The sequence below is a fragment of the Perognathus longimembris genome, chromosome 15, assembly GCF_023159225.1.
Source record: "Perognathus longimembris pacificus isolate PPM17 chromosome 15, ASM2315922v1, whole genome shotgun sequence".
NCBI classification, from domain to species: Eukaryota; Metazoa; Chordata; class Mammalia; order Rodentia; family Heteromyidae; genus Perognathus; species Perognathus longimembris.
Genome location: NC_063175.1, coordinates 11,628,214 through 11,655,365, shown reverse-complemented (window position 1 = coordinate 11,655,365; position 27,152 = coordinate 11,628,214). Strand labels below are relative to the sequence as shown.

At 43.7% G+C, this 27,152-nt stretch overlaps 1 protein-coding gene across 3 annotated transcripts in view; it reads right to left on the bottom strand.

Moving 5' to 3' along the window:
- The window catches only part of Ppp4r1 (protein phosphatase 4 regulatory subunit 1), a 62,946-nt gene extending 36,878 nt beyond the window's left edge, over positions 1–26,068 (bottom strand). The window contains exons 1-5 of one of the 3 annotated variants that reach the window (XM_048363110.1): positions 26,043–26,068; positions 25,227–25,271; positions 4,608–4,692; positions 3,104–3,210; positions 55–197 (exon numbers count right to left, since the gene is read on the bottom strand). In XM_048363110.1, coding sequence (XP_048219067.1) covers positions 55–197; positions 3,104–3,210; positions 4,608–4,666 — 309 coding nt within the window. In that variant the 5' untranslated portion in view covers positions 4,667–4,692; positions 25,227–25,271; positions 26,043–26,068. Of the gene's footprint in view, positions 1–54; positions 198–3,103; positions 3,211–4,607; positions 4,744–25,226; positions 25,272–25,454; positions 25,877–26,042 lie in introns of those variants that run through there. The other 2 variants (XM_048363109.1, XM_048363111.1) reach the window with 2 other exon arrangements.
- Positions 26,069–27,152: the final 1,084 nt, after the last annotated feature.

Here is a 27,152-nt window from a genome sequence, read left to right as displayed (position 1 = left end):
ATTTTACACACATCATGCTACTTGTTTTTAAGAACAAGTAAATGGAAATCTTACCTGATTGTTCTGATCTGCAAGATACCTAACCACAATAGGTAGTAAGTACTTGGAAAAAGCATACGGTATTGAAGGCCGGTTTTCTTGACAAAATAGTGCGATATGAGGCACCTGTTCCATCAGTTCTGCTCGCACAGTTGGTTCTATTGAAATAACAGCAATGTGAGCACACATTCTCTCAGAGTTAATCACATTTTTATCTGGCTTGAGACTATTTAGAAGGCTTTGAGAGTTCATCCTCCTCAGCACAAAAACTACTGACAATGTTATTTTTTAACCATGCAGACTCTTTTCACAACAATTAACAGGTCTACAGTGAATGAGAGGAGCAAATTACTTCCAATGCTATATAAAATGCACTCAGTCTAATAATTTCTTACAATGAATACTTGTTTCTTTTTCTTTCTTTTCTTTCCTTTGCAGTACCGGTGTCTAAATTCAAGGCCTTGTGCTTGCTATAGCAGCAGGTACTCCTCTAGCACTTGAGCCAGGCCAGACTTCAAACCCAAATATCAAAAATTCTATGAAGTCCACTAATGAACTCACACTTGGGAACAGACAAGAAAACGATCCCTCAGGAACAGAAAGGTTAGGACATAAAAGGAGGATCAGAACACCTAGCACTTCAGCTATTGTAAACAATCGGTGGAGGTTTTATTCCTTTTGAACATTTTATTAAAGACACAGTAAAAGGAAAGTAACTGAATATAACAATAGGGCAAGAAAAACAAGAGCTGAAAAGAAAGCACCTTAAAAATAGAGTTAACAACAATAAAACATTGAGCAGTCAGACTTTAAAATAGTTTTTTAAATGGAGGATATTCAAAATGTACCCCATCTTGATAGAAAGAGGAAAAACCCTCAAATTTAAGAAATAGGGCAAGTCCTGAGTAGAGTAAATGTGACCTAGCCACACAATGAAAAAAGGGACTTTTAAAGCAGGAAGAATAAGTAAGATTACCTATACAAAAACACAAAACTAGACTTGCAGATTTCTCAATAGTAAGAAAAAATGGAATAATACTGAAAGTATTAATAACTAGATTCTTACAATAGTCAGCCATCCTAATTGCACGTTATAGTCAGATTAACTCACGAAGAACTCTCAGGGTCATTTTGGCTCTTGCATTGCAAACACTGAGTCAGATCTGGAATAGCTTCTTGTACTTTAGTATTTCAGAAGCTCATCATTGTACCTATTAGTGCAATCTTCCAAATAGTCTACTTGTCATATTCTTCAAGGCAGCTCATACTATTCACTCTCTAGCCCAATATAATCTAGCCCTTGACTGCTTCATTCTAGAGCTTAGACTTGGCAAATTTGTCTCAATTGATGAAAAGGGGCTGCCATGTTGAAATTGTCAAGCTTCTAAACTCTGTTTTCAAGTCTAACACAAATGGCAATAAAACTTTTTAGCATAACTCAAATAAAAATGATACTCGAGACTTTCCTAAAACCATTTTAGAACAAGGATATACAGGAATTACGTACACAAAGGGATTATTAGTAAGCTTACAAATGATTTTCATACTGTTAAGAAATTTTAAACTTTTAAGGCTGTGTAAATAATTAATATATTCCTGTGAGATGACTAACTTACCATAAGACAAGTTCATCTAAAAATTAAAAGATGAGACTTGATGACATGCCAAAAATTTTGTCAGAGATTAAAGATATATTTAAATAATGGTGTTTAAGAAAAAGGTCTTGAAGTTTATTTGGGGTTATGTGTAGAATCAAGTATAAAAATATGCTTAAGAGCCAGGTGCTGGTAGGTCGTGCGGATCCTAGCTACCAAGGGGGCCAGCCTGGGCAGAAAAAGTCCATGAGACTGCTCTTATCTCCAACTAACCACCAAAAATTGGGAAGTGGAGCTGTGGCTCCAAGTGGTAGAGCATTAGCCTTGAACAAAACTCTGCTCAGAAAAGGTACCAGTTTAAGCCACACAACCAATAAAAAGCAAAAACAAACAAAAAGCATTACCATATTTTAATTTTCAAATAAAATTTATTTTTAAGGAGACAATTCTGTCTTAATAAATCAGTTTTCTTTTTTATAAGTGACTGATGAATATATTTTGCAAGTCAAACATATCAAGAGAACATTATATTTACCATATATAATATACATATATATCTTTCCATCTCTTTGCCTTTTCTTAGTTATTTAAAAAAATTAACCTAAAATATTAACCTAAGTGATACAAAACAATGTTCTTAGATTTATTTAGAGAGAATTTTCAGCCAAATGGGCTTAATCAAAACTGTTTGGGTTTTAGTAACAAGTCTCTTTTTCCTCTTATTAGTGGGTTTAATAATTATTTACATTTTCCCTCCCTTTTTCCCCTCCCTCCCTCCCGTTATATAGGGTCTCACTCTGTAGCTCAGACTGGTCTCAAATTCCTAATCTCTTTGCACCAGCATCACTCATGCTGGGATTATAGGTACACACTACCATGACTGGCCCTTAGAAAATATCTTGAAGAAATTTGGTATCACACTATTTTCTCCATTTGTTTTATTTGTTTGTTTGTTTTTGTTTTTGTTGCCAGTCCTGGGGCTTGAACTCAGGGCCTGAGCACTGTCCCTGGCTTCCTTTTGCTCAAGGCTAGCACTCTGCCACTTGAGCCACAGTGCCACTTCCGGCCTTTTCTATATATATGTGGTGCTGAGCAATCAAACCCAGGGCTTCATGTATACAAGGCGAGAACTTTACCACTAGGCCATATTCCCATACCCTCTCCATTTGTTTTAAAACACAAATTTGTGGCAGGCACTGGCGACACACACTGTGACGTGAGCTACTCAGAAGACTGGGATCTAAGGACTGCCGTTCGAAGCCAGTTCAGTCAGGCAAGTGCCTGAGACACTCATCTCCAATTAACCATCAAAAAAAGGGAAGTAAAGCTGTGGCTAAAGTGGGAGCATGCCAGCCAGGCAAGTATGAGGCTCCAAGTCCTAGTACTAGCACAAAACAAACAAACACCACAAATTTGGTAAAAGACATCTTCCCAGCAGATGTAAACTCACTTCCTCTATATAAACATACCTGAATCATCAGCTAATCTGCTAATTCTTTCCAAAACAGCAATACAATCTCTTTCATCATCGCAGACTTCCCTCAATGTATCCAGCAAACTCCGGGCCACCATTTGTCTGCACAGAAAAGGAAAATTAGATTATATTATATAAAAAAATTAGATATATTGTAAAATATATTACATATATATATATATATATATATACTTTTTTTTTTTTTTGCCAGTCCTGGTGCCTGAGCCACTGTCCCTGGCTTCTTTTTGCTCAAGGCTACCACTCTACCATTTGAGCCACAGCGCCACTTCCGGCTTTTTCTGTGTATGTGGTGCTGGGGAATCGAACCCAGAGCTTCATATATGCTAGGCAAGCACTCTACCACTAGGCCACATTCCCAGCCCCCACAAATATTTTTTATAGTTCAGCATCCATATTGTTTTGTTTTGTTTTGATGGGTCATAGGGCTTGAACTAGGCCTGGGTCCTGTCCCTGAGCTCTTCAGCTCAAGGCTAGTGCTCTACCCCTTGAGCCACAGTGCCACTTCCAATTTTCTGGTGGTTAATTGGAGATAAAGAGTCTCACCAACTTTCCTGCCTGGGCTGGCTTTGAACCGTGATCCTCAGATATCAGCCTCCTCAGTAACTAGGATTATAGGCATGAGCCACCAGTGCCAGGCCCCATACTGTTTTTTTTTTTTTTTTTTTGTGCCAGTCCTGGGGCTTGGACTCAGGGCCTGAGCACTGTCCCTGGCTTCTTTTTGCTCAAGGCTAGCACTCTGCCACTTGAGCCACAGCACCACTTCTGGCCATTTTCTGTATATGTGGTGCTGGGGAATCGAACCCAGGGCCTCATGTATATGAGGCAGGCACTCTTGCCACTAGACCATATCCCCAGCCCCCCATACTGTTTTTAAGGGCAATTTTTCATATTAAACCTATAACTTTCTAAATGGCAAAATGGTAGTATTAACTTCAATAATGAGATGAGTACTATGAAAATATTTTTATCTTCATCTAACAGATTTGGCAAGGCTTAAAATCTCACTGACAATTCATTTAGTTTTCCTTCAATTATCCTAATATTGGGAAAACATTCATTCTTAATTGTTCAAAAATGTTCATCTTCACTAGTAGTTTCTCAAGAAATCTTACATACAGTGTCCAGTAGAGCACAGATGGAAAGAATGGCACTAGGGAGCAAGCTGGGCCCAGACACAGAGGGTGCACCACACCATCTGATTAAAGAACACTATGCTGCTCGCTAATAAGCAATTTACAAAAATACCAAAATGTGTCCAACAGCAAGAAAGGCAAAGAGTTGTTTTTTTTCTTGCCAAAAAAGGTGAGTAGTATGTACTTACTAGAATCAAGGAGTAAGGATCTACAATAAGGTCATGTTGTGATTAATAACAAAATGTATACATATTAGTACCTTCTTGAAATTGATGTTATTCTCTCTACTGAAATAAATATCCCCCACTTCCCATTTTCTCATTAATGAATAGAACATACAAATACCTGTTAAATACGTTCTCACTTGCAGCATACTTGTCCAATCTTCCCAGCGGCGTCAACATTTCATCTTGTGAGATGAAGTCCAGGGCTGAAGGTATAATAATCACATCAGACTCTGAGCTGTAGTCATCCACACCAACTATCAGAGACACCAGAAATACTCCTTATAACACTCTGAAGCTAAAAAGCATTCCTTGCCTGTTGAAAGCAGCATAAATGTTTCTGCAAAGATGCAAAACAACTACAAGAGAATCTTAAGATCAATCTGGATGCCAGGAAAGGTTGAAAGACACTTTCCTCTAGCTACAAATGTGTTATCGCTGCCTCTAAGAAGCACAAAAGCCAAAGGCTACAGAAACTCAATGTAGAAGATAAAGCAAATGATATTAGTTTCTGACTTCACTAACTAGAGGAGAGCTGAAAACTACTAGTATTTACATTTATACAGTAGTATGCTTGTGCCAAGTACTAGGCTACATGTTGTGGATACTACAATGACTAACGTTTCTGCCTTAGAACAAAAACTCTGTAGAGGAAACAATTTTAAAATGATGGAACCACATACAAGCTGTAAAAGACCAGGAACCTGCTTGATTTGTAGGATGATGAAGAGAAGACCAAGAAAGAACGGCGAAAGCCTAACTAGGAGACCATGATTTCAAAGGGAGTAAGCAAACAGAGTTGGAAGGCATGACTGAAGAGGATCTATTGCTTATGAAGATCAGAAGATTGCCACTGAACCTGTTCCCATGGTACATGATAGGTGGATCTTGGTTACCAGCAAGGGCAATTTTCCATGGCATGAAAAGTGAAGAGGCCAAATCATGTTAACTGAAGAGGTCAAGGAAAATGTACGAAAGATACAAGGTATCCAGCTTTTGTTTTATACTATTAGCAGCTGTGTGGGAATCCATTGGATTCACTTACTGAGCATACAACCATGCTATGCGGAAGGTTTTGTTTTTGATATCTAAAAGAAAAGAAATATTTGAAACAGACAAGTATGAATTGAAATTCTAAAAATAAGCAAATGTAATGGATAGAAAACTCATAGCACCAGAAGAAAAAGAGCACAGAACTAAGGCGGATGGGTAGATGTACATAATATTCTAGGCCTTTCCCAATCCCTAAGGGTGACTTTTTTCTTATTCACACTCTGCATTTCTGACTGCATATGCTACTACCTCACAAGTCAGTTGTCTAGTAATCCACATTAAGACCTGGGTTGAATTTTCCCTTAATACACTTATCTCCAGGAATATTGCCTGGCACAAAGTAAACACTTTATATTTTTAAAAATTAATCTGTTCTTTGCTCAAAATAAGATATCTCTGTTGTGTACACATTCCTTAAAACAACACATAATAAACTGCTCCCAAATGCTCTTATATGAGTAATAGGGAAAAAAAGATCATCACTTCCTGATGGAATTGCCAATGCCACTGCTTTGATATTTAAAAATGCTTATTTTTAAAGTAAATGAGTGGCAAATGTCAATCTTAAAAAAACGGACGGAAGGATATTTAGAAAACATTTTTACTTCAAACAGCACTATCGTAATCCTACACAATGCAAGTTACTTTTTAAATATTTGAATTTGCTAAAATAAAGTTCTGAATTAAAAAAAAAAACACCAACTAGAAATGCGATTGCACTTCTGACAAAGATCAAGGGCACATGTACCTTTATACGTTAGTAACCGACAAGCGGGGAGGGGAGGGAAAAGCCCACGATGCTCACCACACCACACAGCGGTTCCGGAGCACCTGCCGTGGATGGGGGGACCCGGGCGCACCCCGCTAACACTGCACCGGCCCCGGACTCGGGGACCCGGGCGCACCCCGCTAACACTGCACCGGCCCCGGACTCGGGGACTCGGGCGCACCCCGCTAACACTGCACCGGCCCCGGACTCGGGGACCCGGGCGCACCCCGCTAACACTGCACCGGCCCCGGACTCGGGGACCCGGGCGCACCCCGCTAACACTGCACCGGCCCCGGACTCGGGGACTCGGGCGCACCCCGCTAACACTGCACCGGCCCCGGACTCGACTAGCACTGCACCGGCCCCAGACGCGGGGACTCGGGCGCACCCCGCTAACACTGCACCGGGCCCCGGACTCGGGGGCGTGGGGACCCAGGCGCACCCCGCTAACACTGCACCGGGCCCCGGACTCGGGGACCCGGGCGCACCCCTCTAACACTGCACTGGCCCCGGACACGGGGACCCGGGCGCACCCCTCTAACACTGCACCAGCCCCAGACGTGGGGACTCGGGCGCACCCCGCTAACACTGCACCAGCCCCAGACGTGGGGACTCGGGCGCACCCCGCTAACACTGCACCGGCCCCGGACTCAGGGACCCGGGACCCGGGCGCACCCCTCTAACACTGCACCGGCCCCGGATGGGGGGACCCGGGCGCACCCCTCTAACACTGCACAGGCCCCGGATGGGGGGACCCGGGCGCACCCCTCTAACACTGCACCGGCCCCGGACTCAGGGACACCGGGACCCGGGTGCACCCCGCTAACACTGCACAGGCCCCAGTCTCGGGGACGCGGGGACCTGGGCGCACCCCGCTAACACTGCCCTCGCTGGCCAGGAGGTGCACCACAGAAAGAAGAGACCGGGACCCCTCTTTCCACCCACCTCCCGCCAGCCCCAGGGCGCCCGAGACACGGCCGCGGCCACCCGCCGGGTCACCTCGAGGGGTACCAGGATCCTGCACCTCCCAGACCACGGCTAGGGGAGCCTCTGCGGGTCAGGAGCTTGGGGGGGGGGCTATGCCGGGAGACGCGGGTGAGGACAGGGTCAGTATGGGGGGGGGAGGGTCCTCTCCTGCAGGAAGGCGCGGGTGAGGACAGGATGGGGAGCTGGGGGGTGTGCTCCTCTCGTGCTGGGACCCCCGGGGGGTGCAGGCCCAGCAGCTGGTTTGGGGAAGCACGCACTGTGGCCACGTTATTGCCACCGACATCACACCCCTGTGGAAAGTACTGGTCCCAGGAGGGAGCCCCTGAAACCGCGCTGCCCGGTCAAGAAGCACCCATTGTGAGTGCTCCGACAGCAGGTGGGACACACACACGTGCCCGGAAGATGAGTTGGATCACGTGGGCAGACTAGGGGGGTGGGGGAGGAGAGCACAACCCGGGGCAAAGGAACAAAAAAACCCAGTGCGGAAACTCAACCCTTGTGAAGCCAATGCCTATCCCAGAAGCCTCCATCTAACCAGCTTAGTCTCTGCTGCAGATTGGTCAGAACTCCTTTCAGCTAGCCCAGGACCAAGGGCGCACACAGGAACCAGCCGGCTGGGGGACCTACAGGGTCAGGGATCCCGTGTGAACCAGCCCGGGGCCAAGCAAAGGCTGCCATTGGTCGGCCACCAACAGGAAGGGCTGGGGACAAGGCCCGATGCCCCCTGAAGCCAATGGGTAAACCACAAGGAAGATTTACAAGATTCATCAACAGTCAAGCCAGCACACCGACTCCAAAAGCCAGCAGCTATCCAGGAAAAAACTCCAGTGAGAGACAAGAAAAAAACGGACAAAAGAACAATTATAGGTAACAGAATTAGCCAAAGAAATAAAAGGAGAGTTCCAATCGCAGTTTCAAGAACATAAACAAGAAATCAAGGGAATCCCAGGCCTTCAAAAAAGAAATGCAGACAAAAATAGACACTGCATCTTAAAAGATGAAATTAACACTCTGAAACCGATTTAGGAACCATAAATGGTTCAGTTTCAACAATGCAAACCACAATAGAAACCATGGGTAATAGATTAAGTGAGATGGAAAACAATATCAAGAGCTGAAGATAAAACAAAGGAGCTGGAGCAGAAAGTGATAGATATGGAGAAAACACTCAGAATTTGCCATAAGGAAGTCCAAGAAATGGTAGACAAAGCCAGGACTAATCTCCATATAATTGGTATCAAGGAGGGGAGGAATATCAGAACAGAGGGATGCAACATAAAATTAGTACAGAAAATTTCCCTAATCATAAAAGAGAAAATTCTCACCCATGTAACAGAAGCACACAGAAAAGACAGGATGCTAGAAGAAATGCCACTAGACACATCACAGTAAAAAATTGACCTGAGTAACAAAGAGCTGGTTTTGAATGTAGCAAAATCAAAGTAGCTACACTACAATGGAAAGAAAATCAGAATCATTGTGGATCTCTCCACACAAACCCTCAATACAAGAAGAACCTGGAAAGGTACTATCCAAGCCCTGAAGACAAACAACTGCCAACCCAGATTGACAGACCCAGCAAAGGTAGAATTTACATTCAATGGAGAAACTAAAACTTTCCATGACAAAGAAAAGTTAAAGGAATACATGAACAAGAAGCCAGCTCTACAAAAACAAAAAACAACAAAACACTAAAGGAGGATTACAATCTGAGGAAAACAATCAAGATCAGGAAACCATATCAGATAGAAATCACTAGATCAAATTAGAAAGCACAAGACAAGGAGGGAAGCAAAATACAGGTAAGCAGTAAAATGGCAGGAAACACAACACATCTCTCTATAACAACCATAAACATTAATACACTAGTCCTCCATTCAAAAGAAGAGCTGCAGAGTGAGTCAGAAAACAAAATCCATGCATTAGTTGTTCCCAAGAGACCCATCTTTACAGCCAAAGATGAAAACAAACTCAGAGTGAAGGGATGGAAAAAGATCTTCCATGCAAATGCACCCTGCAAGAAGGCAGGGGTGGCCAGTTTTATTTCTGACAAAATAGACTTCTCATTAAAAGCAGTTCAAAAAGATAAAGAATACAAGGAACAATCCAAGAACAGGATATCACAGTCATCAATTTATATTCACCAAATAATGGAGCACCTAAATACATTAAACCAATACTCTCAGACTTACAGAACAAGACAGATCCAAATACAATAGTAGTGGGGACTTTTGATATTCCACTCTTACCAAAGGCAGGTCAACCAAATAGAGGATAAGCAAAAAAGAAGCCTCAGAACTAAGTGACACCATATCCCAAAATGGAACTAACAGACATATACAGAGTATTATTGCACCCAACAATGACCCAATACACATTTTTCTCATCAGCCCATGGAACATTCTACAAAATAGATTCACACAGTTCACACAGAGAACTTAAGCAAATACAAGAGAACTGACATAATCCCTTTTGTATTCTATCTGGCCACAGTGGAATCAAACTAGTTCTTAACAAGACATACTGCAGAAATTATGCAACTACATGGAGGCTGAACAGCACTCTATTGAATAATACCTGGATCACAGAACAAATTCAAGAAGAAATTAGAGTCCCTACAATTCAATGAAAATGAAAATACATCACAAAGGAACCTCTGGGACACAGCAAAAGCAGTGCTGTGGGGCAAGTTCATAGCCCTGAGCTCACACATCAAGAGAACAGAGCAGCTCCAGTCCATAATCTCATGGTGCAATTTAAAATGCTAGAAAAGCAAGAAAAAATTAAACCTAGAGCTAAGAAATGGAAAGAGATAAAGATTAGGGCAGAAATTACAGACACAGAAATTTTAAAAACTAGACATAAAATTAATGACACAAGAAGCTGGTTTTGTTTAGAAAAGTAATAAAATTGACAAACCTCTTGCAAGATTAACCAAAAAAAAAAAAAAAAAAAAGAGAGGACTCAAATCAACAAGATTGGGGATACCACAGAAAAATAACAACAAACATCCATAGAACTATTTCCAGAACTTATACTCACTACAGAAGAGAAACCTAGCAGAAATGGTTAATTTCTAGAGAAACACAAATTGCCCAAACTGAACCAAGAATATATAAACAAGTAAACCAGTAACACAAAAGATATAGAGGAAGCAATCAAAAGTTTTCCAATAAGGAAAAACCAGGCCCAGTTAGATTCGTCACAGAATTCTAGAAGACTTTTTTTGGGGGGGGGGAGGGGGCAGTCCTGGGGCTGAACTCAGGGCCTGAGCACTGTCCCTGGCTTCTTTTTTCGCAAGGTTAGCACTCTGCCAACTTGAGCCACAGCGCCACTTCTGGCCTTTTCTATTTATGTGGTGCTGAGAAATTGAACCTAGGGCTTCATGTAGGCAAGCACTCTTGCCACCAGGCCATAAGACTTAAAGAGTAACTAATACCCATAGACCTCAAGTTCTTCTATGAGGAAGAAGCTGAAGGAGCAATCACAAACTCACTCTATGAAGCCAATATCATACTCATTCCAAAGCCAGGCAAGGATTCAACAAAGTAAAATAACCACAGACCAATCTCTGATGAACACAGACACAAAACTCTTCCATAAAATATTAAGCAATAAAATCCAGAAACAAATTTTAAAAATCATACAATAGGTCTAAATAGGCTTCATTTTACATATGCAAGGTTGGTTTAACATACCTAAATCAGTAAATGTAACTCACCACATCAACAGAGCTAAGGTCAGGAACCAAATGGTTATCTCAATTAGCACAGAAAAACCCTTCAACAAAATGCAACAATCATTGGTGTTAAGAGCTCTGGTGAAAATAGGAATAGAAGGAATATTCTTTAAAACAATTAAAGCCACATACGACAGACCAACCCCAATATCATACAAAATAGGGAAACACTAAAACCATTTCTCCAACAAGACAAGGATGACCACTCTCTCCACCCCTTTTCAATATAGGTCTGGAATCCTTAGCCAGAGCAATAAGGCAAAAAAAAAAAAAAAAAGGACATTAAAGAGATTCACATAGGGGAAGAAGAAATTAAACTATCCAGACGACATGATCTTATACCTGAAGGAAGTAAAAACTCTATTCCCAAACTCCCAGAACTAATACTTGGGCAAAGTAGCAGGATATAAAATTAACCCACAAAAATCAGTAGCCTTTCTATATGCCAACAATGTACAAGTAGAAAGGGAAATCATGAAAACAACCCCATTTACAATAGTCTCAAAAAAAACCCCTAGCAATTAACCAAACCAAAGATGTAAAGGATCTTTACAGTAAAAGCTATAAAAATCTAAAGAAATCAAAGAGGACACCAGGAAATGGGAAGACCTTGCATGTTCATGGTCAGACAGAATCAATATAGTGAAAATGGCCATTCTGCCAAAAAAATGATATACAAATTCACCACAATCCTTATCAAAATATCAGACATTCTTTACTGAAATAGAGAAAGCAATCCAAAAATTCATATGGAACAACAAAAGAAAAGCCAAAGCAATTCTAGGCAAAAGAAGCAATGCAGGCACTATTACAAAACCAGACTTCAAGCTCTACTATAGAGCCATAACAACAAAAGCAGCTTGGTATTGGCATAAAAATAGACCTGGAGATCAATCTAATAGATTAGAAGACCCAGAAATAAAACCACATACTTACAGTCAGCTGATATTCGACAAAGGAGCCATAAACATACAAGGGGAAAAAAAACATAGCCTCTTCAACTATTGGTGCTGGGAAAACTGGGCAGCCACAAGCAGAAAACTAAAAGTGGATCCCGGACTGTCACCAGGAGCTAACATCAACTCAAAATGGATAAAAGACCTCAACATCTGACCAGAAACTCTGAAAGTACTGCAGGACAAAGCAGGAGAGACATTAGAACCTATAGACACAAGCAGGAACTTTCTGTACAGAGTCCCTGGGGCACAAATTGGACAGAGACTTGACAAAGAGGAGTACATTAAAGTAAAAAGTTTCTGGACAGCTTAAGACATAGCAACCAAACTACACAGACTGCCAACCAAATGGGAAAAGATATTTACCATATTCACCAGCAATGCGTCAGACAAGGGCCTAATATCCATCATACACAGGGAGCTCAAGAAACGAATCCCTCCCAAACCTAATAAGCCAATCACTAAATGGGCAAGGGAGCTAAAGAGCGACTTCTCAGAAAAAGTAAAAATGGCAAAGAAACACGTGAGGAAATGCTCATCATCCCTGGCTATAAGAAAAATGCAAATAAAAACAACCCTGAGACACCACCTCACCCCAGTCAGAATGGCCAATGTTCTCCTGAATTTGGACAACAACAAATACTGATGTGGAGAAAGAGGCACGGTACTGCACTGCTGGTGGGTGTAAACTAATACAACCACTCTGGAAAGCAGTCTGGAGGTTCCTCAAAAAACTAAACATAGACACACTCTACGACCCAGCCATACCACCCCTAAGCAATAGGTTCTGTCCTGAGCAACAGGATCCAGGATACGACAAGGACACCTGCTCTTCCATGTTCATTGCTGCCTTATTCACAATAGCCAAGATATGGAAACAACCCAGATGGCCCACTACAGAGGACTGGATCAAAACACCAGAAGTAGGGCTGTGGGTCACGTGGTAGAGCACTAGCCTTGAACAAAAGTAACTCAGGTACAGCACCCAGGGCCTGGGGTTCCTGTGTTCAGGCCCCAAAACTGACACAAAAGAAGGGAGGGAAGCAGGGAGGCTAAAAGAAATAATAAACAAAATGTTTCCAAACTTGGTGAAAACTATTAATCAAATGATTCAGTAAATCCCATGAGCAAAAAAATATACAGCTAGTAATAAAATATACAGCTAGTAATAAAAATCTGATTCACCCCAGAAAAACTCTTACAGAGAACAAACATGATTAAGATCAGATTCATTTGAACCAATATCAACAGCAGACATTATGACAACTTTAAAGTAGTAAACCTACCAATCACTCTTAACAAAATGAGATGTTTCAAATATGAAGCTGAAGTAAAGGCTTATCTTAAGATATGCAAAAGCTGACATCAGGAGGAACAGACCACATGCTAGAGCAAATTAATAAAGTACCCCCATCCCAAAAAGGAAAATTATACCAGATGGGAATCTGGTTTTAGAAAAAGAAACAAAGGGAAAAACTGGAACAGAGGCAAAGATGTGACACTGTCTAAAAAGATATGTACTCATTGGGGCTGGGGAAATGGCCTAGTGGTAGTGTTGCCTCATATATATGAAGCCCTAGGTTCAATTTCTCAGCACCATATATATAGAAAAGGCCAGAAGTGGCGCTGTGGCTCAAGTGGTAGAGTGCTGGCCTTGAGCAAAAAGAAGCCAGGGACAGTGCTCAAGCTCTGAGTTCAAGCCCCCAGACTGGCAAAAAAAAAAAAGAAAAGAAATATACTTATTACCTGAGCTTTGTAACTATAACCCCTCTGTATATCACCTTTATAATAGAAATTTTTTTAAAGAAAATAAACAAAGAATGTTAGAAATGTCAAGAATGTGGGCAAATGTGAGCTTTTCTTATTTTTTGAATCTTTTAAAAATAGAATTAACTATCTAAAGTAATAATGTGTTTTGAGAAAATGTATTGTAGAATTCCTAACATATGTAGTAGACAAAGCAGCAAAGGTATGAAGTATACTCTTGTAATTTCCTTACATTGTTTGAAGAACTACATTTTACAAAAGTACAGTTACAAAGATACACAAATTATAAACTCTAAAGCAGCCACTATTTAACTAACTAAAGACATAAAAATAAATCAATAAAGGCCATAAATTCAACTCAAAAGAAAAAAGAGAATAAAGGAAAGAAGAGATGAGACAATAGATGGAAAAATAGCACAATAAGAGGGTTATATTTGATCATGAAGTACATTAAGTGCTACTGGTCTCAATTCCAATTAAGAAGCAAAAATTGCCAAACAGAACTAAACAAACATAACCAAGTACATAATTACATTGCACAGAAAAAATTTACAGAGCTTCTGATCTACAATTCATAGCAAAGTACCTTATTCATTATGAATTGAAGAGCTGTAAAAACCACTGGGACACTCATTTGGGCTCAGTTTTCTCCTTCATACTGTTAAGACTGTTGAGCTAGCATGGCTTCTTAAAGCACCTTTATGCAGGCTCTAGAATTCTATGACTATGACCAAACTGTCTCATAGAGTCTCACTCAGTTCATCTTAAAGATAGACATCAATAATAGTGATGGTTGTCTATATAAAGATGAGTAGTGGGCAAGATTCATGGTGGCTGTTGCCAAACATTACTGTGTTTAAGACAAGCTTGAAACACTGTACTAAAATGTATCACACTCAGATAATAATTATATGTCTCTAGAGAGAGCCTAGGAACTTCTATTTTTAATAAATAAACCCAGTTATACAACTACATTGAAAAATATAATCCTACAATGTAGCCAAATCACGTTTTGTTGCAATATCTTTGTTACTACTCTATCAATCCTGGTTGACCAACACTTCTACACAGACACTAGTGACCAGGTTCACCTCTATCTCCTAGTACTACTTCCAAGATCCATGGGGTCAGTCTGGTCACATCAAGCTATTTCAAACATTTTCTCACCAACTTTTTTCTCTTTAGTTTCTTTAAGCCAGAGTTTCTCTATGTAGCACTGGCCTTGAATTTAGGATCCTTCTATCTCAATCTGAGTGCCGGGATTACAGTGTCAGCACACGTACTTCTTTATCAATCTATGTTTATGCTGATAGGAGTATGGATTTCATCTTTAAGTCTTACTCAGCCATACTGCAAGTACTTGTCACAGGTTACAAGGAAAAACTCACAAATAGTAATGATAATTTTTTTAAATTACCACAGCTGAGAACAAAATCCAGCACCATATATATCCTAAGGGATGGTATAACTAGCAATATCATGGCGTGTGTGCATGTGTGCGCACGCATGCTGGTTCTGGTGCCTGAACTTGGGGCCTGAGTGCTGTTCCTGAACTTTCCAGCATTTTTACCAACTAACTGTAGATAAAGAGTCTCAGGACTTTCCTGCTTCAAAATGATCCTCAGATCTTGGCCTCCAGGGTAGGATTACATGGCTGAACCACTAGAGTATGGCTAACATCTATAACTGATAAATAGCACAAAGGGAATACATGCAGTTACTCTGCTACAATATATCCACGGTTCATCAGAACTGGGCTTTGAACTCAGGGCCTCATACTTGCTAGGCAAGTAAGCACTTTACCAGTTAAGCCACACTCCCAGTTCTCTCATACTTTACTGAAAGTACATTAACTTTAAATAAATATAAATTAAAGAAAAACAATTTACAATCTTGAGAGAAATCTCTAAATCATGCAAGAAAATTCAACTAGAAAACCAACAAAGGAGAAAGAATATAATACTAAAGGGTAATCAGTAGACCCAAAAGACAAACTGCAAAGGAGCAGACCTAATTCCAACTAATGAATAGAAATGGACCACTTCAGTAAAGAGGCAAAGAGTAATGCAAAACAGTAACACTTAGCTATGGTTTGTCTACCTCAAACAAATATTTAAGTTCAAAATTTCAACCAATAAGCTAAAAGGACTTTTTTTTTTTTAAACTAGTCCTGGGGCTTGAACTTAGGGTGGGTTCTGTCCTTGGGCTTTGGTGCTCAAAGCTAGTGTTCTACTATGTGAGCCACAGCTGCAGTTCTGGCTTTTTTGGTGGTTAATTGGAGATAAGAGTCTCATGGACTTTCCTGCCTGGGCTGGCTTTGAACTGCAGTCCTCAGATCTCAGCCTCCTAAGTAGCTAGGATTACAGGTGTGAGCCACTGGCACCTAGCAAAACCTCGTATTTAATATAAAGTCAAATCTTTTAACTTTTTAAAACTAGATTTTTAATGAATCATAATAATATAGAATCGAATCAAGGACATTGAATAAGGGAATTTATTTTGTTAATACAGAACTATATAAAATCGTGAGGTCTTTCAAAATAGGCAAAATTACCCTCATAGTGTAAAAAGTGTCTCTATGCTACTCCCAGTTTTCTGCACCTAATACAAAAATTAATTTAAAAAAAAACCCAGAAACCAATATCCCACTTTTCAGGTGTCTTAAGTAAAACATTGTATACAATATGTGAGTTTAAAAGTTCACTGTGGCTGGTGCAAGTGGCTCATGTCTGTAATCCTAGCTACTTAGGATGCTGAGATCAGATGATTATGGTTCAAAGGTAGCCCAAGAAAGGAAGTCTGGGAGACACAACAGAGCACAGGGACAGCAGTCTGGCCTTGGGTTCAAGCCCCAAGACCAGCATAAAACAAAACAAAAAGTTCACTTAGTAAGTAGAATGAAAAGGGAAAAAGCTTTTGAAGGTAGGTCAGGTCTGGGTTCACATTTCATGTTGTTACTTATGGACTATGTGAGCCTAAGAAAATATCTAAATCACAAGTTTCCTTACCTACAAAAATACCTGTTTGTTTTCCAGAAGTTTAAAATATACATGTAAAAATAAATATTTATAAAGAATTTGACAGTTTCTGTCAACTACCAGATCTTCCCTCCCACTCTGCATCTGAGTTTGGTTTTAGATATGGAAAATGTCAATGTGACTTGTGTGCTTTTTGTTTTCATCCATCTCATGCAACCAGGATAGTAAAAATACTATACAGCATCAGACACTCACAAATAAAGTAGAAAAACTAGACAAAAAGCATATGATGAGGATATATGTATATTCATGGATGCACATATACATAGATACATTATGCTAAGGAAAGCTCTATAGTTAAGAATGCATATATATGTATGTATGTGTGTGTATATACACATACATATATATATATAAAACCTTGACAACTACTATATGTTGTGACTTCTAGCCTACCTGTTGAGTAAGAAAAGGCTTCCATGTCAAGCCAATCCTTAGAAACAAACATCTGTTCAGTTTCTATCTCCCCAACACTGTACTGTTTTCCCAGTACCGTGACTACCCCCATTGCAAGAGTCTTCTTACACTCCTTCTTGGAATGTGATTTTCCCCCTAATTCCTGTAGACCACGTAACACCTTCATAACATCTTCTGGGAACTGACTCTACCCCTAAAATTCCCACAGTCCACATAATGTGACCCATGACTGCCCATGTGACTACCCCTAAAATTCTGTTTAAATTCTACTGTCTACTACGGCTGCCTCCATTCCCGTTTGGAACAGCCTGGCAAGTCTGTCCCCCAATAAAGCCTTAAGCCTGTATCAGTGGCTCGCTCTCATTTCTTATACTGAACAGGACAGAGGTAGAAAAGGCCATTTTGAGCAGAGAAATCCAAAACACAAGGAATTAAGGAAAAACATTCCCGTTTGGAAATTACACATAATTCAATTCAGACTTTCCTGAACAAGCACCTACCTAAACTTGTCATCTCCTTTGAGCAATAGACAATTCTGGGCAACAAATATGTTTATTCAACGGTGCTATGAAATTTGATTAAAATCACTCTTTTAAAAATTAAGAACAGAGATCATGCTGTATTTTCCAACTTCACCTTTATAGAACATTCTGAGCAAACTCCAGGTCTTCCTTATTCCACTAATTCTCACTCTAAGCTTCAAAGAGCAGGATGGAAGGAAAAAGGAACAGAGAAACCTAACTCTCAAGAAGGACACTTCCAGATCCAACTGTATCGATTCCTTTCTACCCCTTGTCAAACACATCCAGATATACCACCAATTCAAGCTACTGTCATGTTCACTCGACAAAAAATCTGAATCTGGGGCTGGGGATATAGCCTAGTGGCAAGAGTGCCTGCCTCGGATACACGAGGCCCTAGGTTCGATTCCCCAGCACCACATATACAGAAAACGGCCAGAAGCGGCGCTGTGGCTCAAGTGGCAGAGTGCTAGCCTTGAGCGGGAAGAAGCCAGGGACAGTGCTCAGGCCCTGAGTCCAAGGCCCAGGACTGGCCAAAAAAAAAAAAAAAAATCTGAATCTTGTCGGGTGCTGGTGGCTCAGGTCTGCCATCCTTGCTGCTCAGATATGAGGATCACTGTTCAAAGCCAGCCTGGGCAGGAAAGTCCACAAGCCTCTTAACTTCCATTAGCACCAAAAGGCCAGAAGTAGAGCTGTGATTCAACTGATAGAGTGGTTGCCTTGCGTGAAAAGGCTAAGAGACAGTGCTCAGGCCCTGAGTTCAAGCCCTAGTATCAGGCACACACACAAATTAAACCTACTATTCTTAAGTCATACTTCTCAAAAGATGACCTAAACCTCTATTCTGGGTGCTCAGAAGCAGCCTCAATAATTCAACTAAGTTTGAACTAACTTTCTCTCTCCCTTCTGTCAGCTGCCATACCCTGTCCCATTGGACACTATCCATGACTAAGATAGTAAGGTAGGAATAATAGTGTGTTCCTAAAAGGTCATGTGTTGGGCTAGGCACTGGTGGCTAACACCTATAATCCTAAATCCTAGCTACTCAGGAGATTGAGATCTGAGGATCACAGTTCAAAGCCAGACCAAGCAAAGAGTCTGTGAGACTCGTTTTTGGTTTTTTTGGCCAGTCCTGGGGCTTGGACTTAGGGCCTGAGCACTGTCCCTGGCTTCTTTTTGCCCAAGACTAGCACTCTACCACTTGAGCCACAGTGACACTTCTGGCCTTTTCTGTGTATGTGGTGCTGAGGAATCGAACCCAGGGCTTCATGTATGCAAGGCAAGCACTTTACCACTACGCCATATTCCCAGCCACCGGTGAGACTCTTACTTCCAGTAAACTACCCAAAAAAAGCCAGAAGTGGAGCCGTGACTCAAGTAGTAGAGCACTAGCCTTGAGCAGAAACGCTCAAGGACAGTGCTCAAGCTCTGAGTTCAAGCTGCAAGACACGAACACTGACTCACTCACACACACACACACACACGTATGTACACGTGTGACTTCAGCTAAGCAAGCTCTTCTCTTTGCCCTGCTGCTATGAGATGATGCAGTGATCCCTTGATTTGGAACTTCCCAGCTTCCAGGACCTAGAGTCAAACTTCTATTTTTTTATGAATACCCAGCATGTGGTTTTCCGTTGAAGGAGCACAAAATGGACACCTCTCCCTCTCCTTGGTAAAATGTGCCATGTCTCACTACCACACACCACGCAGAAGTGCCTCATTTTCCTTTGCCCCAATCCCACATCCCTGTATGCACATACTTCATTGAAATAACATTCTGGTATTGTAAAAACCCAACTGTCTGTGTGAACCTTATAAAATCAACTCCTCCTCCTGACTCTCCTATCACCACTATTGTCCTGCTCCCTTTTAGTTATCAAAAATGAGGTTTTTCACTCAGGTTTTCTTTTGTTTTTGTCTGTCATGGGGCTTCAACTCAGGGCCTGGGCACTATCCCTGAGCTTTTTGCTCAAGGCTAGCACTTTATCACTAAGAGCCACAGCGCCACTTACAGTTTTTGAGAGGTTAACTGGAGATGAGTCTCATGGCGACTTTTTCTACTCAGGCTGGCTTCATCTTCAGATCTGCCTACTGAGTAGCTAGGATTACAAGCGTGAGCCACCAGCTAACTCTTTTTTTTTTTTTTTTTTTGGCCAGTCCTGGGCCTTGGACTCAGGGCCTGAGCACTGTCCCTGGCTTCTTCCCGCTCAAGGCTAGCACTCTGCCACTTGAGCCACAGCGCCGCTTCTGGACGTTTTCTGTATATGTGGTGCTGGGGAATCGAACCTAGGGCCTCGTGTATCCGAGGCAGGCACTCTTGCCACTAGGCTATATCCCCAGCCCCAGCTTACTCTTTTTAATCCTATGTTTTTTGTCCTCAAATAGAAAATTAATAGAAAAAGACACAAATTTGAAAAACACATACTACAGTACTCATAAAGAGAGCTGTAAGCAACAAATATGCCATGTTTGAGTTCGACTAACAATAAAACTTTATCAGGAAGCTTTCTTTCAAATACAAGTACTAAAAGCAACTAAAGCCTTCTAAATGATCATTATGAATACATATAAAATTGTCCTTTAGCAAGTTTAATCTCATAAGTGTATGTAATACAGTAATTTTACTTTGTTTTTAGAAACAGGGTCTATTTAACCCAAGTTTACTAGAACTTGCTGTGGCCTTAAATTCAAGATCCTCTTGCTTCAGCCTCCTGAATACTGGTACTATAGATGTCCCCAACGTATCTGGCCAACATGAAAGAATAAAGAACCCTGTAATCCTAGCTACATAGGAGACTGAGATCTGAGGATCACAGTTCAAAGCCAGCTGGGCAGGAAAGGCCACGAGATGCTCATCTCCAATTAACAGCCAGAAAACTGGAGGTGGCACTGTGGCTCAAGTGGCAGTGTTCAGGCCCTGAGTTCAAGCCTCAGGACTGGCAAAAAAAAAAAAAAAAAAAAAAAAAAAAAGATGTGACAGACCCTCTCTCTACCACAGGAAATAGATAAGCATGAGAAGATAGGTGTAATCAGTCATTATCAAAAGGCAAATTCAGACCACAGTAGATTCAAACCAGCACAGTCAAAGTTAAGACTGTTATAGGGATTCCCATTGCTGGTATGTACAACATGGTACAATGACTCTAGAAAACATTTGCAGTTTCTCAAAAAACTAGAGCCACTTTACAGCAAAATACATACCCAATAGAAATAACATACTTATCTATACAAGGTATTGTACATGAAATGTCCACAAAAGCTTTACTGGTAATAGAAGCTTGAGCTGGGTATGTGGTTTACAACTAAAATCCTAGTAATCAGAAGGCTGAGGCAGAAGGACCCAGAATTCATTGGCAGCCTAGGCTATATAGTGACAACCCGCGACAAAAACAAGCTGACAAAAAGTTAAATAACTTGCTCAAAATTATTAAGGGCTTAAAGGGCCAGACTATGAACTGAAATCTAAATCTTAAATAATATTGGGCTTCTTTCCCTATAGAACAACCACACCACAATACCTTCCAGAACTATTGCATTATAAATGCTCAAATACCACCAAACTGCTATCATGCCAGAAAAATATCATGCTCCTAATTCTAGGGAGCTGACTTAAAAGGTAGGAGGCACCAGAGAATGGATCTCAGGTGATCTATCTCAAACTCAAAGGTATGTGCTAAAAAGCACAGCAAGTTCCAGACCCCTGGGCACAAGTAATCAGGAATACAGGCCTTTTAACCACCATGGAAGGTTTGATACTCGCTCTTGTGCCCAAGATGTTAAAATTAAATTTATTCTCAAATACAAGTCAAATCAAAACTCAACCCTAGCTTAAGTTTAGGGAATGACAACCCATGATATGATTTCAAAAATTTTGACTGCAGGGTGCTGGTGGTTCACACCTGTAACCCTAGCTACTCAGAAGACTGAGGTATGAAAACTGAGGTTAGATGCCAGCCTGAGTAGGAAAGTCCTGAGACTCTCATCTCCAATCAACCACAAAAGGCAAGGAAGTAGAGGAGTGGCTTCAGTGACAAAATACTATGCTTCAGCAAAAAAGCTTAGGGACATTGGACATTGAGTTCAAGCCCAATGACAAGCACAAAGGGGAAAAAACACATTTATATAGCAAGAGAGAAAAATCCTCTAACAAAAATACAAAGAATCCTCTAACTAAGACTACTAAAAATAAGCAAACAATCCAAATGTAGATGTAAGCTAACAATAGTTTAATAAGCAAACTTTCTTTTCCTTTTTTTTTTTTTTTTTTTTTTTGCCAAGCAGGTGCAAACTCAGGCACAGGTACAAAGGATTGGCCTCTCTTCTTTTTTTATTGGTCAGTTATGGGGCTTGAACTCAGGGCCTGGGCATTGTCCCTAGGCTCTTTTGCTCAAGGCTAGCGCTCTACCACTTTGAGCTACAGCACCACTTCCAGTTTTTGAATGGTTAATTGGAGGTAAGAGTCTCATGGACTTTCCTGTCTGGGCTGGGTTTGAACCGCAATCCTCAGCTTTCAGCCCCCTGAGTAGCTAGGATGACAGGCATAAGCCAACAGTGCGTGGCTTCTCTTAAAAAAAAAAAAAAATTATGTGAGAAGCTGGTAGCTATGATATCATTAGCTGATTCTATACATATGTAAATACCACTAAAACCATCTTAAAACACTCCTTCCTAGCATGTCTCTTAAGTCATTCTCAAATTGAGTTGTTTTTTTCTTTTTGCCATGTCTTGCTATGTAGCTCAGGATGACCTCCTTTAGAATCTCCTTCCTCCTCCTACCTCACTAGGATTACCTGTACCACCATGCTCGGCTCACACCTCAGTGTCACCAATCAAGGGTGCTATGCTAGGCTGTTTGAATTATTCAGTCTGTCACTGCCCAGGTGTAAGGGCAGCCAGAGCACCACTGTCTATGGTCTCTGTCCCTCTTGTCCCCCCAGCTTCTCCAGATCGTGACAAGCCTTTTCACCCTGATCACCAGCTTGCACTGCATGTGGGCACCATAACCAGACTTCTTTCTCGTTATTTTTCCCTCCACATACATGTCCCATATTCTGTGTGGACACTGCTGAAAATGAACTATACAATTTGTGGGTGGGGACAGAAGGGAAAAACTGAGTAAGGGGTGACATTGTCCAAACAGAAATGTCCCCTTTATTTGCCTTATATAACCGTAACTCCTCTGTACATCACCTTAATAGTTACAATTTTTTTAAGATTATATGTGATATTGTCCAAAAAGCAATGTACTCATTACCTGACTTTAGGAAACCCTACCCCCTCACCCCTCTGTACATCATCTTTATAATTACAGTTTTTAAAAATTCCCTCTTCCTGAATATTCTGGGTAAAACTTTGGCAGCTGAGGATAATCAGCAGTTCATATTAAGTCCTTAATCAAACTAGAAATATGTAAACAAATGCCTTGAGGCTTAGCTGGGTTGTTGGGTTTTGGTGGTACTGGAGATCGAATTTCAGGCCTAATGCTTGCAAGGCAGCACTGTTACTTCTGGAACAGCACCTCTGACACCCTTGTGGCATTGCTTACTTTCCGAGTCAAGTCTTGCCTGGCTGCAATCCTCCCTCCGTGCTTCTCCTAGATGCTCGCAAGGACATCCACATGCGATGTGCCGGGCCACTGTGGCTTCCCCTCTAGCTGGCGAGCACCAGAAGCTGGTGTGCAGGAGTTCACCATTACACCCAGCCACCGGCAGAGATAAAGTCCATGAGCTTTTACACCTAGGCTGGCCCTGAACCAAGGTCTCCCAATCTCACCCTCCCCACAACCAAGGGTACAGGCTTAAGCACCTTTGTTCAACTACCTTAAATTTTTTTTTATCCTAAATAAAACTGAACAAGGACAGAACTTAAAAAGAAAAAAAAAATCAATGAAAGCATTAGCAGCAATTCTATGCACACTGATTCTGTAATGGTCAGCATTAGTATTCCTTTCTCTGCTTTTCCTTTAAGGGACCTGTGCTCTTTAAACATAAGAATTGCTACTTACCAGGCAGGTATTATTCTAAGTGCCTCACCCACATTAATCCACGTTAATCTACCAACAATTCTATAAAGTAGGGAATATTTACTATTTTAAAAAGGACTAGAGTTAGGCACGGAGAGGCCAAATGAGTTGGCACAGTCTGCTCAAAGTGACACTGTCAAGATTGCAATAAGACAGTTTGACTTCTGTCAGTGCTGATAACTAAGATACTATACAGCCTCCGCCCGCAAGGGAACTTTCCTTCTACGCCCTCATTGTTTAGTTTCCCAGGTGTGCCTTCCCCTCCATACTACTCCCTAGTGTCAAGGACAAGCCAACCGCATCTCTTCCTTTTGAAGTGCTTGGCACCCGATCCATATACTGATGTTTTTAATACAGTCATACATAAATCCTCAAAAAGCGAATCTTCCATAAGTCTTAAAACAAGAACAAGTGGCCTCTGCCTATAATCCTAGCTACTCAGGAGGCTGAGATCAGATGACTGTAGTTCAAAGTCAATATTATTTTGTGGAAACTGAACTAGGAACACCGAAGGGCTGGATGGGTAGAGTTGGAAGGGGTGGGGGAGGATCGTGAAAGGGATGACATTGACCAAGATGCCTTGTACTTGTGAACTGACACGGTGAAGTGAATGAACCCCCTTTGTACAACAGTCTCACATTAATAAGAATAAAACGTGGGTTTACTAGGGGCCAGGGGAACTACATTAGATAAGGAGAGAGGTTAGAAGAGCCATTTTGAACCTGGCCATGTCTGAACGGTGTACGCGGTTAGGAGGCCACCGCCAATGTCCTACTGGCGCAATCTAAGCATCCCAAGTCAGCACGGTGGGTCGGCTCCTCTGGGTGTCCGCGCAGCACACAATGCCTTTTGCACACTCCTCCCTCCGAGGTCGCGCTGCGAGGCACACGTTTCCCCCACCGGTCACTCCCCGGGAACAGTCACACCCACGGGGATGAGTTCACTCCGAGGGGCAACTGACAAACTTCTTTCCCCACACAGCCGCGTCCCGCCCTTCTCCCCGGTCACCCGCCCGGCTCGTCAGGCGGGATGGAAGCCGAGCGAAGGTCGGGGTTCCGTGGTGTTGTTTTCTAACGTGTGAGGGAACCGACTCCTCCTCACAACGTGTGCCTCAGCCCGGGAGTCCTCGGGGTGCCCAAGCCACGCCGCCGCCCTCCCCGCACTGCCCCCCCCCCCCCCGCACCAGGGGAAGGCGGCCTCCGGCGAGGCTGCCGGCTGCGAGGCCCGGCCAGGCCCCCACCCCCCGCTCGCCCCGCGCCTCAGCCCCGCCGGCCTCGGCCGCCCCAACAGCCGCCGGCGAGCGCGGGCCCGCGGGGAGGGAGGGGGGAGGCCGGAACCGGGCCACGCGGGCCGCCTCCCGCTCCGCGGCCCGGCCCGGAGTCGGTCCCGCCGCCCCCCCCTCCGCCCCGCCGGTCGCCCCGCGCCGGCCCCCCAAGGCCACCCGCGACGGCGGGGCCGAGCCACTCACGTCCGTCCGCGTCCTCCTGCAGATCCTCCTGGAGCAGCGACAGGTCTGCGGCGGGGAGAGAAGAAAGGCCGGTCAGCGCCCCGGCGCCCCCCGCCCCCCCCCCGGCGTCCCTCCCCCGCCAGGCCCCGCCAGGCCTCGCCCGGCCGCCACCCGGGCTGCGCCCACCACCGAGGGCGGGCGCGGGGAGCCGCCGCCGCCGCCGCCGCCCGGGCGCCAGGGGCCACGTACCCGCCATCTTGTGTCGCCCCCGCCTCCTCGCCTCCCCGGATCCGGCAGCGCGGGCGGCGCGAGCCGGGAGCTGCGAAAGCGCGCGGGCCGGCGGGGAAGACCGGCGGGGGCGCGCGCGGAGCGCGTCGGTCGTCCGGGCCTGCGGCGGCGGCGGCGGTGGCGACCCCGGCCGCCGCGCCCCCCTTCCGCCTTCCGCGCCGGGGCCCCGCGGCACGTCCACACCCTGGGCCGGAGCCGCCCACAGTCGCCGAGGGTTCGGCCCGGGCCGGCGGCGAGCGCGGCGGCCTGGCCGGGCGGGGTCCCCCCCACCCCCGCCGACCGCGGCTCTATTGGGTCACCGGCCTCGCCCAGCGTCCGGGCGGCCGCCGCCTGCCGGGGCCGCGCTCCGCTCGCTCGGGGCCCGCGCCTCTCCCAGACCTGCTCGGGCGGCGCCGGCGGGCGGCGGGCGGCGGCGGCCGGAGCTCCCGCCTCCGGAGGGAGGAAGCGCCGCCTCCACCCGCCCAGGCCGCGCGCGGCCGAGCCGCACGCACAAAGCCTGCGGCCGGGCCCGCCGCGGGGAGACCTCCGGGGGAGAGCGTGGGCCGGGACCCGCGGGCGGCGCCCGGGCTCCCCCGCGGCCTCTTCGGCCCACGGAGCGGGGGACGCGGCGCGCTGCCCCGGCCCTGGGCTCCAGGCCCGCTGCCCACCTCGGGAGCCGCGGGGCTCTTGGCTGGCTGGTGGAACGTGAGCCCCACGGACCTTCCCGGCCGCTCCGGCCTTGAACCTTGGTCCTCAGAGCTCAGCCTCCTGAGCAGCTAGGATTCCGCAGATCGGGAGCGCCATCCTCGAGGGGAAAGGCCAGACCCGAGGGCGCGAGGCCCGGGTCCCAGAGATCGGCCGAGGGCGACTTCACACGCGGCTTCACGTCGAATTTTCCTGCTCCGCCTGCTTTGTCGAGATAAATGGTTTGATCGATATAAAATGCACTTTATTACCACCTTCTAAAAAGCTGCATTTAAACAAAATATTCTTCCATGTACCTGTAACCCCGCTTTCACTTCTAGAGAGAGGCTATTTTTGTGTCGTGGTCAGAGCCAAGTAGAGCTCCAGGTTGTCATCCAGCTCCGCGACTGCAATCTATGAAGCCAGAAAGTGTCAGAAGGCAAGTTTGTTTTCTCCTTATGTGAACTCGAAAGCTTGAATTTCTGAAAGTTCTCCAAATGGCAAATGAGGCCTGGAAATTAATATATACGTAAATAGGGGGAGATAAATTGCAAGCAACAAAACAGGAAACCCATTTGATACTATGCATTTGCATGACACTATCCGTTAATTTTTGTTTTCAGAATGGTGAACATGTATGTATAAAAGGCAGATCTTTTTTTTTTAAAGTAATAAACGTCTTGAAACAAAAAAAAGCACATGGGTCAAAATCCTTGTTTAAAAGACTTACACATGGGGTGTGGTGGTGCTGTTATATGGTAAATTATCTCTGAAGCCACATATTGAAGGATGGAATCTTGGAGGCTTTATTAGAGCATTAGCAGTCTGCAGGCAGCCAGTTGTTATAAAGGCCTGGAGTCTGCCAAATACCCTTAACACACTCAAGAAACAGGCCAGGGAGGAAAGATAGAACAAAAACGATACCAACAAACCAATTCAGCTACAATAGAGAGCTGACTTGGTAGGCCATGGTGACCAGAGATGAGCCAGGAGTCA